The 16,907-nt window shown below is 60.4% G+C and overlaps 1 protein-coding gene across 2 annotated transcripts in view; it reads right to left on the bottom strand.

The window, feature by feature from the left end:
• Window positions 1–16,907, bottom strand: part of SBNO2 (strawberry notch homolog 2) — a 62,747-nt gene that overhangs the window by 28,604 nt on the left and 17,236 nt on the right. For both annotated transcript variants that reach the window (XM_032252439.1, XM_032252441.1), the window contains exons 2-4: window positions 13,084–13,302; window positions 7,534–7,607; window positions 6,094–6,205 (exon numbers count right to left, since the gene is read on the bottom strand). In XM_032252439.1, the coding sequence (XP_032108330.1) occupies window positions 6,094–6,205; window positions 7,534–7,607; window positions 13,084–13,176 (279 nt within the window). In that variant the 5' untranslated portion in view covers window positions 13,177–13,302. The remainder of the gene's footprint in view (window positions 1–6,093; window positions 6,206–7,533; window positions 7,608–13,083; window positions 13,303–16,907) is intronic.

The raw sequence follows: 16,907 nt of genomic DNA, 5'->3' as shown, positions 1-16,907 counted from the left end.
CCGGACCCACAGCTCACAACAGCCTGGACCCCCAGCCCACGGGAGCCTGGACCCGCAGCTCACAACAGCCTGGACCCCCAGCCCACGGGAGCCTGGACCCACAGCTCATGGCACCCCGGACTGAGGCCCACGGGAGCCCCGACCCACAGCTCATGGGAGCCTGGTTCCTGCAGCGTGGTCACCCATGGAGGAACGGAGCCAGCATGGTGAGCCCATCCACGCACTGGAACACGACTCAACCATGAAAAGCAGCAAGGCTCTGACCCAGGCCATAGCGAGGATGCACCCTCGGACGTCACGCTCAGTGAGAGAAGCCAGACACAGAAGGCCATGCAGTGTGTGAGGCCACTTCTACGAAATATCCTGTCCTGGACAGGAATCCACAGAGACAGGAGAAGCATTTGGGTAGCCAGGGGCCGAGGACATGCCAGGGGGTGACAGCTGATGGGAACGGGGTTTCCTGTGGAGTGATGGAATGTTCTGGAACTAGACAGAGGAGCGGTTGCACAACTCTGTGAATGCATTTTTTTAAAGGGTAAATTTGGCCAGGTGTGGTGGCTCACGCCTGTCATCCAGCACTTTGGGAAGCTGAGGTGGGAAGATGGCTTGAGCCCAGGAGTTCAAGACCAGCCTGGGCAACTTAGTGAGGCCCCATCGATACAAAAAACACAAAATAGGCCGGATGTGGTGGCTCACGTCTGTAATCCCAACACACTGAGAGGCCGAGACGAGCAGATCACAAGGTCAAGAGATGGAAACCAACCTGGCCAACATGGTGAAACCCCGTCTCCACTAAAAATACAAAAAATTAGGCAGGCGTGGTGGCGCTCACCTGTAATCCCAGCTACTTGGGAGGCTGAGGCAGGAAAATCGCTTGAACCCGGGAGGCGGAGGTTGCAGTGAGCCGAGATTGTGCTACCACACTCCAGCCTGGTGACAGAGTGAGACGCTGGCTCAAAAAAAAAGCAAAAAAAACTGGCCGGGCATGGTGGTGGCACACGCCTGTGGCCGCAGCTGCTCAGGAGACTGTGGCAGGAGAATCACTGGCGCTCGGGAGGTGGAGGTGCAGGAAGCCATGATGGCACCACTGCACTCCAGCCTGGATGACAGAGCAAAACCCTGTCTCAAAATAATATGTAAATGAATAAAGGGGATTTTATGATATGTGAGTTTTGCCTCCGTTTTTAAAAGACCTGGAAACCAAAGGAACACAGACTCTGACTTGCTCCCCAGGCGACAGCGTGGCAGCACAGGCCGGGGTGCCCGGAGCAGGTCAGGCTGAAGAGAGGCTGCGCCGCCTGGGGACCTGCTGGGCACCTCCCGTACCCACCTCCGGGACCCTGCACCACGGTTCCTGTGGCCTAGTCTGCCCCTCTGTCTCGGTCCAGGATGCTCCCCTCACGGGCCAGGCCTGTGGCAACACTGACCGAGGCCTCCGTGTAAGCCTGGCTGAGTGCCCACTGCCCCAGCCCTCACAAGAACCCTGCACTGCAGGCAACGCAGCCCTGCATTACAGCGAGGGAAACTGAGTCAAGGGGATGGGAGGGGCTCCCTCCCCACAGATGGGGGGGGCAGGCAGAGAGAAGAGGCTTCCAGGTGGTCGTGGGGCACAGGCGGCAGGCACTCCCGGCACTGCCAGTCTCCAGCGGCTGGGAGAAGGTCCCTCGGGCAGGCCTGCTCACTAGAGTGCCCTGTGCACAGCTGAACTGTATCCCCAAAGCGGATGATCAAACCCTGGCGCCTGGAACCTACGAATGTGGGGTTACTTGGCAATCTGGTCTTTGCGGATGTGAGAGGTTAAAAAAAAGGCTGCAATGGCCAAGGGGGTGATCCGTGCCCAGTGTCCTCATATGAAGGGGACACAGCCCTGGGGAGGAGGCCACAGGACAGGGAGGCAGAGAACCAGCTGCATGGCCACAGCCAGGGGACGCCTGGAGACTCAGATGCCAGAGGGGTGGGAAGGCGCCTCCTCTGGAACCACAGGAAGGAAGGAGAGGGGCCCTGTCTGCACCTTGACTTTGGACTTCCAGGATTCAGAGCTGGAAGAGGACAGAGTCCCGGCCTTTTTTTTTTTTTTTTTTTTTTTGAGATGGAGTTTGGCTTTTGTTGCCCAGGCTGGAGTGCGGTGGTGCTATCTCGGCTCACTGCAACCTCTGCTTCCCAGGTTCTAGCGATTCTCCTGTTTCAGCCTCCCTAGTGGCTGGGATTACAGGCGCCCACCACCATGTCCAGCTAAATTTTTGTATTTTTAGTAGAGACGGGGTTTGAGACAGGGTTTCACTATGCTGGGCAGGCTGGTCTCGAACTCCTGACCTCAGGCGATCCACCTGCCTCAGCCTCCCAACGTGCTGGGATTACAGGCATGAGCCACCATGCCTGGCTAGCGTCCTCGCCTTTTAAGCTGTGTATGCTATTCCCTCACAGCAGCCCTGGGAGGCTGACATGAACCCCCAGGAAACCAGGCTCCCTTCTGTCAGGGTCCCAGTCAGGTGCCTGGTGTGGGGCAGAAGCCGTCGCACGGCTTCCTGCTCAGTGTCCCTCTCTAAGGCTGTCCGTGAGCAGCTCTGCATCCCCTCCGGCACCTGCCCACGCCCGAGGCAGAGGCTCCTCCTCCCGGGGGCTGTGGCCTCAGCACAGGCCAGGCGACAGAGGTGGCTCTTCTTGGCCTTGGCTGGGTGTGAACCAAAGGCTTCCTGTAAGAAGTCCCTCCCCACTTTCTCCCTCCCTTGCTCCCTCATCTCTCTCCCTCTCTTTTTTGCGCTGTGCCAGTAACTGTGGGGGCTCAGTGTGCCGGGCGGCCGAGGCCTCCGACCCTGCTAAAACGCATCTGCCCAACAGTCAATGCCGCCTGCCTCCTTGCCTGAGAGCGGCCAGAGTTTGCAAAGCACTTTTCTAAGCTGTGAGCTCATCCTGGGCTTCCCAGAAGCCCCTGGGCTGCCAGGCAGAGAGTGTAGTTACCGGACGGCCGCGCTCCCAGTGGTCCCTGTAGCCCCTCGCGGACCCGGATGGATGCCCAGAACGTGGAGATGTCCTCACAGGACAGGTGGTGGGCAAGGGGGCAGCGCCTGGGCAACGAGGACAGCCAGTGAGCACCGAGGGCCCCAGAAGCCCAGCAGAGATGTGAGGGGTCTGGGTGATGTTGGGAGGCGTCCAGGAGCACCCCCACCCCGGGAACAGGTGGCAAGGGACGGGCGAGGGGCAGCGAGGCAGGCCAGCAGGGCCTGCGGGGTGTCCTGCACAGGGCACAGGCCAGGAGAGGCTCAGGGTGGGGTGCAGTGGGGGAGAGCCCAGGAGAGGCTCTGAGGGCTGCCCTGGGGACACTCTCCCCACACAGGAACAGGCGCTGGAGAGGGGCTGGGCCTGGAGCAGGGAGGTTGCAGGCGCAGAGGCTGGTCTGCCGCATAAATGTCCCCTCCTGTGGCCGGACCCAGCCAGACCCAGTCACGCCTGAGACACACTCACACAGACCTGCATGTGGACGCCACTCACAGTGATTTGCAGCTACTGCCAACCCACAACCTACACCCAGGCATGAGCCCCAGAGAAACGAACCCTGTGTCCTCACGGAGGCCAGCACGTGAGGTCACGGCAGGACGCGCAGCACGGCCAGGGGTGGAGGCACGACCGCTCAGCACAGACGCATGGACACACACAGTGGGGCCCTCCACGCGGGAACACGGCTCAGCCAGGATCAGGAGTCAGGCTCTGACCCAGCCACAGCACAGACGCACCTCAAGGACGTCCCGTGAAGTGAGAGACGCCAGACACAGAGGGCCGTGTGGCCTGTGATCCCATGTCCAGGAAATGCCCAGGACAGGCCAAGCCGCAGAGACAGGAAGGGGATGCGTGGGGGCTGGGGCTGGGGAGGGACACGGAGTGATGGCTGCTGGGGACGGGGCGTCATCCTCTAGAAGGATAATGACCTGGAGTTCGAATTAGACCGGGTGATGGCTGAACAGCTCTGAACTCAGTAAGAGCCACAGCGTTGTCCACGTTGAAATGGGGACTTTTCTGTCACGTGAATTTAGTCTCAACCGAAAATAAAGGGGCCGGGCACAGCGGCTCACACCTGTAATCCCAGCACTTTGGGAGGCCGAGGCAGGTGGATCACCTGAGGTCACGAGTTTGAGACCAGTCTGACCAACATGGTGAAATCCCATCTCTACTAAAAATACAAAAATTAGCTGGGCATGGTGGTGCACACCTGTAATCCCAGCTACTCAGGAGGCTGAGGCAGGAGAATCGCTTGAACCCAAGAGGTGGAGGTTGCCCTGACTTGAGATCCTGCCACTGCACTCCAGCCTGGGTGAGAGAGCCAGATTCGTCTCGAAAATAAATAAATATGGCTGGGCACGGCGGCTCACACCTGTAATCCCAGCACTTTGGGAAGCCGAGGTGGGCAGATCATGAGGTCAAGAGATCGAGACCATCCTGTCCATCATGCTGAAACCCCGTCTCTACTAAAATACAAAAATTAGCCAGGCGTGGTGGCGCAAGCCTGTAGTCCCAGCTACTAGGGAGGATGAGGCAGGAGAATCGCTTGAATCCAGGAGGCGGAGGTTGCAGTGAGCCAAGATCTCGCCACTGCACTCCAGCTTCGGCAACAAGAGCGAAACTCTGTCTCAAACAAACAAACAAGAGAAAGACAGAAGGTAGAGACAGAGAGAGAGAGAGACAGGGACAGAGAGACACACAGTGTACGTGGTGCCATCTGTGGGATTCCTCCGTCCAGTCAAGACAACCCTAGGCAGGAGAAACACTTGAGCCCAGAAGTTTGAGACCAGCCTGGACAACACAGTGAGACCTCATTTCCATGAAACAAAACATCAGCTGGGCATGGCGGTGCATGTCAGGAGTCCCAGCCACTCGGGAAGCTGAGGTGGAAGGATTTCTTGAGCCCAGGGGGCAGAGGCTGCAGTGAGCTGAGATCTCACCACTGCACTCCAGGCTGAGCAACAGAGTCAGACCCTGTCTCTAAAAATAAAAATTTTAAAATGTATATGAAACACCACATGCTTATCCTCGCTCAGTCTGGAGAGCAGAAGTTGTGACATCAACAGTGAGCAGGGCGGGTCCCTCCCGGGGGCTCCAGGGGAAAAGCCAGTTCCCGCCTTTCCCAGCATCCAGAGGCGCCCACATCCCTCGGCTCGGGCCCCTTCCCCCTCTTCACAGGGACAGCGTGGCCTCTCCCCACCTCTCTCGGACTCCTGCCCTCCCGCCTCCTCTCCTGAGCGTCTGTGAGGACACTGGGCCTCCAGGTCACCCAGGATGCGCTCCCGTCTCAGGGCCATCCTCAGTCCCATCTGCAAGTCCTTCTGCCACGAGAGACAACACAGCCACAGGTCCTGGGGATGACGGCGGGGATGTCTTGGGGGCTGTAATTGTGCGGCCAGCACCGCGTCCTCAGGTCTGAGTCGGGAGCAGAGAGGCTTCCGTGGTGGGCTGGGTGGCAGGGGCACGGCACAAAGGGCCTTGAATGCCAGGCTCAGGTCTGGACTCCTTCCTGGCTCAGAACCATGAGGCCTGGCCCGCAGGCCTGACTCACATCTGTCCCATCCTACGCTGGGCACTGGGGTCAGACTGCCTCTGAAGAAGGTTCTGCTGCTTTACAAGGGAGACTTGGATCCAAGCTGCCCCAAACAAGGCCGCTGCAGCGAGAGGCGGCTGGGGCAGGGAGCAGGGAGCCTGGGGGCAGCGCTCACAAAGCCAGCATCTGCTGGGTGGACGTGGACATGCTCTGATGAGGAGTAATGAGCGGCCACAGTCCCCAAACTTACAGTGACAATCGGGGCTTAGACATGAAGGAACGGAGGGAGCACAGCGGCCCCGAGGACTCCAGTCCCCAAACTTGCAGTGACAATCGGGGCTTAGACATGAGGGAACAGAGGGAGTACAGCGTCTCCTAGGACTCCAGTCCCCAAACTTGCAGTGACAATCGGGGCTTAGACATGAGGGGACGGAGGGAGCACAGCGGCCCTGAGGTCTTCAGTCCCCAAACTTGCAGTGACAAGCAGGGCTTAGACATGAGGGGACGGAGGGAGCACAGATTCCACCCTGGCCCCCCATGGCACGGGGAGCTCTTGGGACTCCTACCTGAGCGAAGTCGCAGGTCTTTGGTGCCAAGCTGGAGGCAGTGGCCGTGGGGGCATAGCTGGTGTCTGGGTAGGGCTGGCTGCCGAGGAAGGAGGCGGAGTTCATGAATGGGCTGGAGGGAGACAGGGAAGGTGAGAATGGGCGTGAGGATGCTCAGCCTACCCTCTGTCACAAAACTGCACCTATGTGGCCACAGCCAGAGGCCCCTTGGGGCCCTCCCCCCCGTCAATGGACACAGAGTGGCCTGGCTCCCAAGGAACAGTTTCCCAGTGGGCAGGTGTCCAGGGCTGCTGTCCCGCCCCCCCCCCACCCCCCACCCCGCTCCATCAGCAGGATGGGGCTGGAGGTTCATTCTGACGTTTCAGAAACCTGACCCAGGGGAGGGCCCGATGGTGCTCCACCCAGCCATCCCTCCCCAACACATGGCTCCTCGGGCCACACTTAACTCTCCTACCAGGAAGGAGGAGAGCGCTACCCATAGCAACCCAGGATCAACATCCTCCAGGGAGGGGTCATGTTGGGCCCCCTCCCCGCCCTCTGTCACCCGGAGGATGGCAGAGGACACAGCAAGGAGAGGATCCTGGGGGGCCCTGTCCAAGGGCACCTCGATCCAGACCCGGAAGTAAAAGACAGCTGGCTGGGCATGCTGGGCCTGCTGCAGGAGCCTTCTCTACCCTTCTCAGCTCTGGCCCCGTCACCAGCTCCTGTGCTTGGCAGAGGGTGGGCCGCTGTCCCCAGGGCCTCCTCCCCACCTGCCAGGCTCCCCTGGGCTCTCCTTCCAAAAGCTTCCCTCCAGCAGGGCCAGCAGCAGGCCCAGGTCTCTGCCCAGCGGGGAGCCACAGGGCTTGGGTCGGAGCAGCAGGTGCAGAGTTGCCCCGGGACAGGGACCAGCTGGGGCGGCTCTCCTCCGGTTTGCAAACACCAGCAGGAAAGAAGCGTCCACTCCATTCCCTGACCACAAACAGCTGCTCCACAATCTCCCAAGGCTCTGGCTACACCTGCTCCCAAGCCCTTTGCATAGCCTGGGAGCTGGCTCGCCTGGCCAACTCCTACCCACCCTGCAAAACCCAGCCCAGCTGTTGCCCTCTGGGAAAAGTACCCTTTTGGCTCCCTTCACCCCAGAAAACCTCTCCCCCCTTCCCACCCTGATATTACCTCCATAGTAGGCCCCCCGGCCCCAAGCCCTTACCACCCCTCCCTCCACCCAGTTGGGCTCTCAAGGAGACAGAAGCCATGGCTCACAGCACAGCGTTCAACAAACAGGGGTCTCGGCCTGCACCTGGCGCGCAGGGTGGAGCCTTCCAGGACCATGTGCATACCGCCCCTGAGCCCCTCAACAGGACTGTGAGCCCTCGCACCCTGCACCCAGAACTCTCTTTATAACTGTGACTTCGGAACCGCGCAGGCGTGGGGGCCGGGTGGGGGGGCCCCTGCACTCACCGGCTCTCGCTGGAGAAGGCGGCGTAGGGCGGCGGTGAGAAGGTGTTCCAGTAGGGGCAGTGCAGCATGGCGCTCTGGAAGAGACGGGCGGCAGTGCGGAGGCAGACGGGACCCACGGGGCAGCGCGGCTGAGCCCTCTGGGCAGGGTGAGAGCCCAGGAGGTGGAGGAAGGCCCGGCAGCCCCGATCCCGTCTGCCCCTGTTCAACCTCCTAGGGAGTCACGGAACCACCCCGGGCCCCAGATTCCCCACCAAGGCTTGCAGTGTGGACTGAGGCCCTGAAGCACCCGCGGAAAAGGCTCAGCACAGGCCTCGCTCCACCGGCACCCCTGTGTGCTGGCCTGAGGCCCAGGAGTCCGCATCTCACACGGGACCTGGGGGCGCTGCTGGCCCCGGGACCCCGCCTGGAGGCCCCATTCTAGGAGGCAGAGGATCAGACCGTTCTCGAGGCCTTACTGCAAGAGGGAGACAGGCACCTGCCTTCCGTGGTGGGGGTGGGGGGCTCCTGGGGCAGGGCCTGGAGTGAAAAAGGGCCTCGCACTGGCTCCAGACCCCTCTGAAGTGCCGGGGAAGCTCCGGCTGCTGCTGGGGGTGACGGGGCGGTCTGAGTTCCTCTCAGAGCCTGCACAGGGCTGGGGTGCAGGGAGCCTGCTTTGGGAAAACGGTGACCAGCGGCCTGGAGGCTCAGCCCCAGGTCAGCGGAGGCGTGAGTGGCTCCGGGTTAGAGAATCTCTGGCGGCCGCACTGGGGTCTAACTCCAGGCTGGGCTTACCCAACGCCCTCGCCAGGAGCCAACGTCCCCACCCCATGGTTCTCTGGGAAAAGCTCGCTGTGCCTGCCCTCAGGAAGAAGAGCGGCGTGGCGCCCACGGCAGGCCGCAAAACCTGATGCTGGACAGCACATAGGCAGCAGTGGGCCCGGGGTCAGCACCCATGGCTTTGGGGTAGGGCTATGGACACCTTACACCCTGCAGAATTGGCACCCCTCAGCAGGGCCCCCACCTACACAGGGCCAGCCCCCACTGCAGCACACAGACCCTGCTGTCACGGACGCCCCGTGGTCATGGGGAGACACCACTGGCCGGGGGGCATCGTCCTGCTTATCCCAGCAGGAGCGGGGCCACGTTGACGTCCAGCGCAGAAGGATCTGCTCACTGCCCCAAGCCCCCCGCTGACCTCTCCCAGGCCCACGAGAGCCCTGCTCCCCGGTGAGGCCCCGATTAGATTCCCCAGGCTGGGCCATCTCTGGCCCCTCATCTACCTAGCACTGGCCTGGAACCCACTCAGATGGCCAGGGTGCCTTCTGCACCTGCAGGTGCTCGGAGGGGCATCCCAGGACCCCCAACAGCCTTAAGACAGGCGAAGCCCTGGGGGTGGACACTGCCCCTTCTCCAGCTTTCACGTAAGTTTATCAGCAAAAGCCCACAGCTCCTCCCCTGCAGGGGCCGCCAGCCTGGGCATCAGAGGCTCTTGCACCCATTAGAAGCCTGCGAGAGGCCGGGCGTGGTGGCTCATGCCTGTAATCCAAGCACTTTGGAGGCCAAGGCGGGCGGATCACCCAAGGTCGAGAGTTCAAGACCAGCCTGACCAACGTGGTGAAATCCCGTCTTAAAAAAAAAAAAAAAAGCCCGCAGGAAAGTGACTTGAAAGAAGCAGGGCCACTGGCCACGGGGACTCCAGAGCCCTGGTCCCCTGCTCCTTCCCCTCCTCCTGCCTTTCAGGGAGAGAGAAAGCCAGCTCCAGATAGAAACAGGAACTTCCCAAGGCCACATGGCACATCCGGAACATTCTGGAACAGAACTCTGACTCCAGATGAACCTAGTCTCCTGAGATGAGCTGGAGTTCCCGCCTTGGGCACACATGGCACCCCAGGCCAGGCTGGGCATGGCCAGGGAACCGCAGCTGTTGGGGGGAAGGTGGGGGGCTGTGGGGTCCCAGGGTGGGAGGGCTGGTGGGTCCTTGGCTCACCCAACATGCTCCATCTGTGCCCACGCCGGGCTGGGAGCTGGGACAGCGGGGAGTTATGACTGCCTCTATGCTGACCTCCTCCCACAGCCCGTGGCTCTGCTGAGAGCCACCAATCACGGACACCCTAGTCCGGCCCCACAGGGGTGTCATGGGCATGGCAGACCAATCAGAGCCTTCCCTGGGACCTTCCCTGGCAGCCAGAGGGTGCAGCTTCACCTTTAGAGGGCAGGCCCTAGCACATAATTGGTCCAGAGGTGGGCACCTGACCCTGGCCAGCCAATCTGGAGCCTGCCTGAGGATTTTCTTTTCTTGCCTCATTTTGAGACGGAGTCTCACTCTATTATTGCCCAGGCTGAAGGGCAGTGGCTCACTGCAACCTCCGCCTCCCAAGTTCAAGAGATTCTCCTGCCTCAGCCTCCCGAGTAGCTGGGATCACAGGTGCTCACCACCACACCCAGCTAAACTTTTCGTATTTTTAGTAGAGACGTGGTTTCACCAAGTTAGTCAGGCTGGTCTCAAACGCCTGACCTCAGGTGATCCGTGCCTCAGTCTCACAAAGCGCTGGGATCACAGGTGTGCATCACCACACCCCGCTAATCTTTTTTTTTTTTTTTTGAGGCAGAGTCTCGCTCTGGAGTGCAGTGGCATGGTCTCGGCTCACTGCAACCTCCACCTCCCAGTTCAAGCGATTCTTCTGCCTCAGCCTCCCGAGTAGCTGGGATGACAGGCGCTTGCCACCACGCCTGGCTAATTTTTTGTATTTTTAGTAGAGACGGTGTTTCACCACCTTGGCCAGGGTGGCCTTGATTTCTTGACCTCGTGATCTGCCTTCCTTGGCCTCCCAAAGAGCCGGGATTACAGGCATATGCCACTGTGCCCGGCCCCGGCTAATTTTTTGTATTTTTAGAAGAGACAGGATTTCACCATGTTGGCCAGGCCGGTCTTGAACTCCTAATCCCAAGCAATCTACCCACATCTGCCTCCCAGGGTGCTGGGATTTCAGGCATGAACCATTGCACTGGCCGGTGTATTTTTATTTTTTTAATTTAATTTTTAAATTTGAGACAGAGTCTCGTTCTGTCGCCCAGGCTGGAGCGCAGTGGTGCAATCTCGGGTCACTGCAACCTCCGACTTCTGGGTTCAAGCGATTTTCCTGTCTCAGCCTCTCGAGTAGCTGGGACTACGGGCACACACCACCACGCCTGGCTGATTTATCTTTAGTAGAGACGGGGTTTCACCATGTTGGCCAGGCTCAAGTAATCCTCTCGCCGTGGCCTCCCAAAGTGCTGGTATTACTGGTGTGAGCCACGGCCCCTGGCTACCATACACCAAAATTTAAATTAAGTTGGATCATAGCCTTAAATGTGAAAGGAAAAACAATAAATGGGATCTGATTAATATAATAATAATGTTCTTTGTTCTTTTCTTTTTTTTTTCAGACAGTCTCTCTCTGTCGCCCAAGCTGGAGGGCAGTGACATAATCTCAGCTCACTGCAACCTCCGCTTCCTGGGTTCAAGCGACTCTCCTGCCTCAGCCTCTGGAGTAGCTGGGACCACAGGCACGTCCCACCTTGCCCAGCTAAATCTTGTATTTTCAGTAGAGATGGGGTTTCACTATGTTGGCCAGGCGGGTCTCGAACTCCTGACCTCAGGTGATCTGCAGGCCTTGGCCTCCCAAAGTGCTGGGATTACTTTGGCCTGGCCACCAGGCCCGGCCCATTTTTATTTCTAATTTAATACTCTGGCGCTGTAAGAGGCTGGGCCGTGTGTGTGCGAGCTCAGCAGACCCTGCCCAGAGGTGTCCATGCTGTACCCCAATGTGATGGAGCGAGGAATGGGGAGAGTGGGACGAGCCCCACACAGGGGAGGGGGAGCAAAGCCGGTCACCCCACATGGGTGCCTCAGCCTGAGCCCCGCGGCTGGTGCCCGGTGCCCCCATCGGGTTCCACACTCCCCGACTGTCACAGCCAACACCTTCTCGCTCCCCTCGGATCCTAGAAGATGGCTCCTCTGTCCCCACATCCCATAATTCACTTAATTATTTCCCCATTGTGGAGCCTCTGGGGAGACTCCAGTTTCCTGCCGCTATAAATAGTGCCCGTCTGTGTTCCCTCCCTCCTGGATCAGTCTCCGGGGTGTGTTTCCGAGATAGAATTCCTGGGTCGGGTTTCGGGTGATGGAGCTGTTCCTGTGGGATGTGGCCTAGCCAGTTCCCTTTACGGTGGCCCAGGAGGCTGACCAATGGCTGGTACGCGAGCTCCACTGGGATGGCTGTGAGGACCCAGCCTCGACCCCGAGGGGCTCAGGAACTAGGGCAGGGAACAGAAGGGGTTTGGGCTGCAATAGGGACCCCCATACGAGAGGGGAGCCCTGGCCTTGACTCGGAGCTCCTGTGGGTGGTCAGAACATGGCAGGAAGGCTGCCCTGAGCCACGTGGCAGAGGACGGAGTACTCAGGGGTGTCTGTGATGTTTGCCTCCTAAGCCTTCCCGGGCACTGGGCTCAGGAGTGCCCAGGAGACCCTGGAGCCCTGCAGCAGGTACTCTGCTTCACAGCAGAGAGCAGCCCCTCTGTCTCCAGGTGGAAAAGCCCCACGCAGGGCCGGGTACGGGTCCCAGGTCTTTGGGAGGACAAGGTGGGCAGATCAACCGAGCCTAGGAGTTCGAGATGAGCCTGGCCAACATGGCAAAACCCCATCTCTACAAGAAAATTTTAAAAATTAGCCAGGAGGGGTGGGCACACCTGTGGTTCCAGCTACTCAGGAGGCTGAGGCAGGAGAATTCCTTGAGCCCGGCAGACTGAAGCTACAGTGAGCCAAGATCACATCACTGCACTCCAGCGTGGACGACAGAACAAGACCCTATCTTAAAGAACAATAAAACAAAATAGAAATAGACATATATGTGTGTGTATTTTTTTAACTTAAAAAAATTTTATTATTTTTAATTTTTCATTTCTTTTTTTGAGCCAGAGTTTCACTCTGTCGCCCAGACTGCAGTGCAGTGGCACGATCTCGGCTCACCGCAACCTCCGCCTCCCAGGTTTAAGCGATTCTCCTGCCTCAGCCTCTGAGTAGCTGGGATTACAGACACTCAGTACCCTACCTAGCTAAGTTTTTGTATTTAAAGCAGAGACGGGGTTTCACCATGTTGGTCAGGCTGGTCTTGAACTCCTGACCTCAACTGATCTGCCCGCCTCGGTTTCCCAAAGTGCTGGGATTACAAGCATGAGCCACCATGCCTGGCCAATACTGTAAGTGACCCCTCGGTGAGACTCCTACACATAGAGTAGAACCCTCCTCTACAGCTGACAGCAAGGAAACAGAAGCTCTGCGGGGAAGCAAATCCCCTCAAATACGATTCCTGAAGAGCCGGGGCCACAAGGAGCCTCCCCTCCACATCCCAGTAAGGACCCTCTCCAGGGCCCATGGGGACAGGTGGGCCCAGGCTCTGTGCCATGAAGGTCAGGTGGAGATGGCACCGTGTCCTCTAGGGGGGTGTTTCCCACGACATGACCCAGGGCGCTTGGAGCGGGACAAGCACCCACTGACCCTGTCCTCAGGCCGGGGCTGTGGCGGGTGCTCACCTGCAGGGATGGCGGGCTGTACAGGAGGCTGCCCGCCGGCGGGGGTTCGTGCTGCGGGTAATCCCTGTCCATGGCAGGCCCCACTGCAAGCATCGGGCGGCAGGCGGGGGTGTGGTTCTTGGCCGGGCGGCGGGCGAGGGGCTCCGGGACCCAGGGCCGCCGGGGTGTCTATCTGGGCTTCTCGCTCTGTGGTGGCGGCGGTGGCGGCGGCATCATGATCTGCAGAGGGAGACGTGGACATCCTGAGCGTCCGACAGTGGTGGAGGGGGCGCTCCCCGGCGTCCTCTCCCTCTGGCATGACCTCCCCAGGCGTGGGCCGCGGCTCCTGCTACCCCTGGGCCAGAACCAGAGGGCGCTTATTCTCCTTCCCCTCCCCACTCGTCCCCACCGGGCCCCCAGCAACGCCGCCCAACCCTTCTGTGCTGTCCGCGGCGCCTTTCCTGGCCTCCTCGGCCCTGGGCCCTGACTAAGGCAATTAATGTGGCCCACGGGGCTGCCCAGGCCATAGGACCATGCTCCTGGCCATGAGCAATGGAGCCTTGGGCTGACCCCTGCACACCTGGCTTTGTAACTGGCTGGTCTGAGACTGCGAAGGGAGAGTCCAACCCAGACCCGGCACCTCTGAACCCGGGGTGCCCACGAGGTGCTGGACCCAGCCCCAGTCCTCAGAGGTAGCAGAGGCTGTGCAGGGGGGTCTCCCGGGGACAGAGTCAGGGGCCACACAGAGCTGGAAGAGCACCCAGACCTTGTCTCAGGCTAATCTCACACAGATGTCCCCACTGAGAATGTTCCTGGGCTAAGTGAGCCCCACACCACCAGATGCCAGGAACAGCTCCCCCTCACCCTGCGGCCTCTGGCACACGGCCAGGCGCCCGCCAGGCCCTGACGGCGAGTGCAGGGACCCAAGCTGGCCTGCGGTGGCAGGGAAAGCTCTGCAGGCGTCGCCCAGCATGCTCACAGCTGAAGGCAGCAGGAAGGGGAGGTGGCGGCCACTCCCGGCCAAGCCCTGGAGTGAAGAAATCTCCGGGACTTCCAGTAATCGCAGTCCAGCCACACGCAGGCACTTGTGCAATCCCGTGAGGGAGAGGCACGCCTCTGCGCTGCGCTCCAGACACTGGCTGGGAGCAGGGGCTGGGGTCGGGACTCCCGCTCGGGGAACCACAGATGGAGGCGCTCGGGCACAGTGGGGGCCATCCTGCCAGGCCGTCCTGACCATCTGCGGCCTCTGCCTGCTCCCTGCTGTCAGGACGCCACACCCCACTGCCACTGGAGCTGGGACCCTCGGAGGCCCTTACAGCTGCTCACAGGGACCTACCACATTCTTCCAGAAGGGCCCGCTAGCGGAACGGACAGGCCCGCTGGGATCTGGGGTCTTGGCCAATCCTTGTCCAAGATTCTGGGTCAGGGGTACAGGACTGAAGCCTGGCTCCGCCTTCTGAGTTGAATAACCTGACAGCCGCGCTCCGACAGGTTGTCTGAGTACAGCCTGGGACGCCCCCGTGCGCTAGTGGCCACAAACAGCTCCCCAGGCCCCACGCAGCTTCAGACGCCAGGTTCCCCGTCAGCAGTCCCTCCCCTGCAGGGACTTCCCTCGGCTCCCGCCAGCAACCCTTCCCTCTGCAGGTTCCATCTCACGGCGGCCACACCCCCAGAGTTACACTGAACCTTCACACCCAGGGCTCTCCGCCACACTGAGGCCACGGAGTCCTGAGCTGACGAACAGCAGGGCCAGGGGCCCACAGTGGATGAGCCTGGGGAGGGGGCACCTTGGGCAGCTCTGGGTGACCTGAGGACCCTCCTCGGGAGATGCTACAGCTTAGGGACCCCTCCAGCAGCAGGGCCCCAAGCTCACCTGTGTCTGAGTCCCGGGGCCAGCACAGTGCTCCTGGCAGCTCCCTCATCCCTACGGCCTCTGAGCCCCCCACCTCCATGGACACCCCTTCCATGCCGCAACCCCAGGAGGCTCGGGGGACAAGGTTCTTTAAGGGGTGGGCTTCACACATGGCACGTGACCTGGAGTCCATGCCTTGAGGATCTGGCAGCGAGATGGGACCTGGACCCGGAGGGGACTGGGAGGGGGTGAGGAGAGCAATGTGGCCACCAGGCACCTCCAACCAAGGATCAGGGCCAAAACCAGGAGGTGAGCCGGATCCTCACAAGCGGCTGCCTGGAAGGCAGTGGGGGTTTCCTCAAGAGGTGAGAGTCACCACATGACCCAGCGAGGCCACACCATGCAGAAACGCATCCACGCACGTCCACGGTCACCGTGCGACCCGGTGAGGCCACACCACGCAGAAACACGTCCATGCACATCCACAGCACCCCCCCTCACAACTGCCACCCGTGGAAGCGGCCCAGTGTCTGCAGATGGGCAAGTGGATAAGCACAACACGGCCCATCCACGCACTGGAACACGACCCAGCCACGAACAGCAGTGAGGCCCTGACCCAGGCCACAGCGCAAATGAACCATGAGGATGTCACACTCCGTGAGAGATGCCAGGCACAGAAGGTCACACAGTGTGATCCCACTACTATGAACTGTCCAGGACAGGCCTATCCAGAGACAGAGGGGATGCATGGGTGCCGGGCTGGGGTGGCCCTGCGCCTGTGACCCATCCCACGGCCCCCATACAACGCCTCAGGCCATGCCCACTACTGAGAACACCTGCCCTCTGCAGTCCCTCAGGAACCACAGCCCTGTCGTTCCAGGCGCTGCTGGGCCCCCGTCGCCACCTGCCCTGTCCTTGGCCGTATTTCACTACCCCGGCTGCCCCGACCCCCAGGCTGTCCCGCAGCCCCCAGCCCTGCCTGGCAGGCTCCATCCTGTTCGAGGGCCCATGCCCCCAAGGGCTGGCTCCTGGTCCGATGGTCCTGTGACCTCCAGTCCCTTGGCCCATCTACTCCACGCCATTTCTTGCAGGAACTGTGATCATGCCACCTCCCTGGGACATTAAGCTGCCTCAGCCCAAGAATAAACCCCAGTAGGGCAATGGGCGGGATCTTAGAACACCCCAACGTCACCTCCGCCATGTGGCCCTGGTGACACAGTCCACCCCGAGCCTCAGGGCCGTGAGCCAGCCAAACACCCAGCAAGTGCCAGAGCTGTGTCCCCCACCTGGTTGTACTTTTTGGTACCAGTCCAGAGACTGGAGGGATGTAGGTGAGGGTCACGTGGTTCCCACGCTGGGTAGGGCCCCTGCTTTACCAGCACACTGGCCCCAGGAGCGGGGCATGGCTTCCTTCTGAATCCAGGTCTTCAAGGGAGTTGTTACAAAAAGAGAAAGATGGGGGCCAGGTATGGTGGCTCATGCGGTAATCCCAGCACTTTGGGAGGCTGAGGCCAGCAGATCACCAGGTCAGGAGATCAAGGCCAGCCTGGCCAACATGGCGAAACCTCATCTCTACTAAAAATACAAAAAAATTTGCCGGGCGCGGCGGTGTACGCCTGTAGTCCAGATACTCGGGAGGCTGAGGCAGGAGAATTGCTTAAACCCAGGGGGCCAAGGTTGCAGTGAGTCGAGACTGCGCCACTGCACTCCCGCCTGGGCATCAGAGTAGGACTCTATCTCAAAAAAAAAAAAAAAGAGAAAGATGAAGGCGCTGGTGGCCTGGACAGGATGAAGGCTGGGAAGGCAGAACTCGGACCGGACCAAGATCCAGGTGAACCCGAGGAACCGAGTAGCTGCGGCCACCTCCCGCCTCTCTCCTGAGTCCAGGTAACTGTGGTCACCTCCCGCCTCTCTCCTGAGTCCGGGTAACTGCGGTCACCTCCCGCCTCTCTCCTGAGTCCGGGTAACTGCGGTCACCTCCCGCCTCTCTCTC

The sequence above is a fragment of the Sapajus apella genome, unplaced genomic scaffold, assembly GCF_009761245.1.
Source record: "Sapajus apella isolate SASKATOON/1434 unplaced genomic scaffold, GSC_monkey_1.0 scaffold77, whole genome shotgun sequence".
NCBI lineage: Eukaryota > Metazoa > Chordata > Mammalia > Primates > Cebidae > Sapajus > Sapajus apella.
Note: the sequence above shows the minus strand (reverse complement) of the source record. Positions and strands in the feature narration are given on the sequence as shown.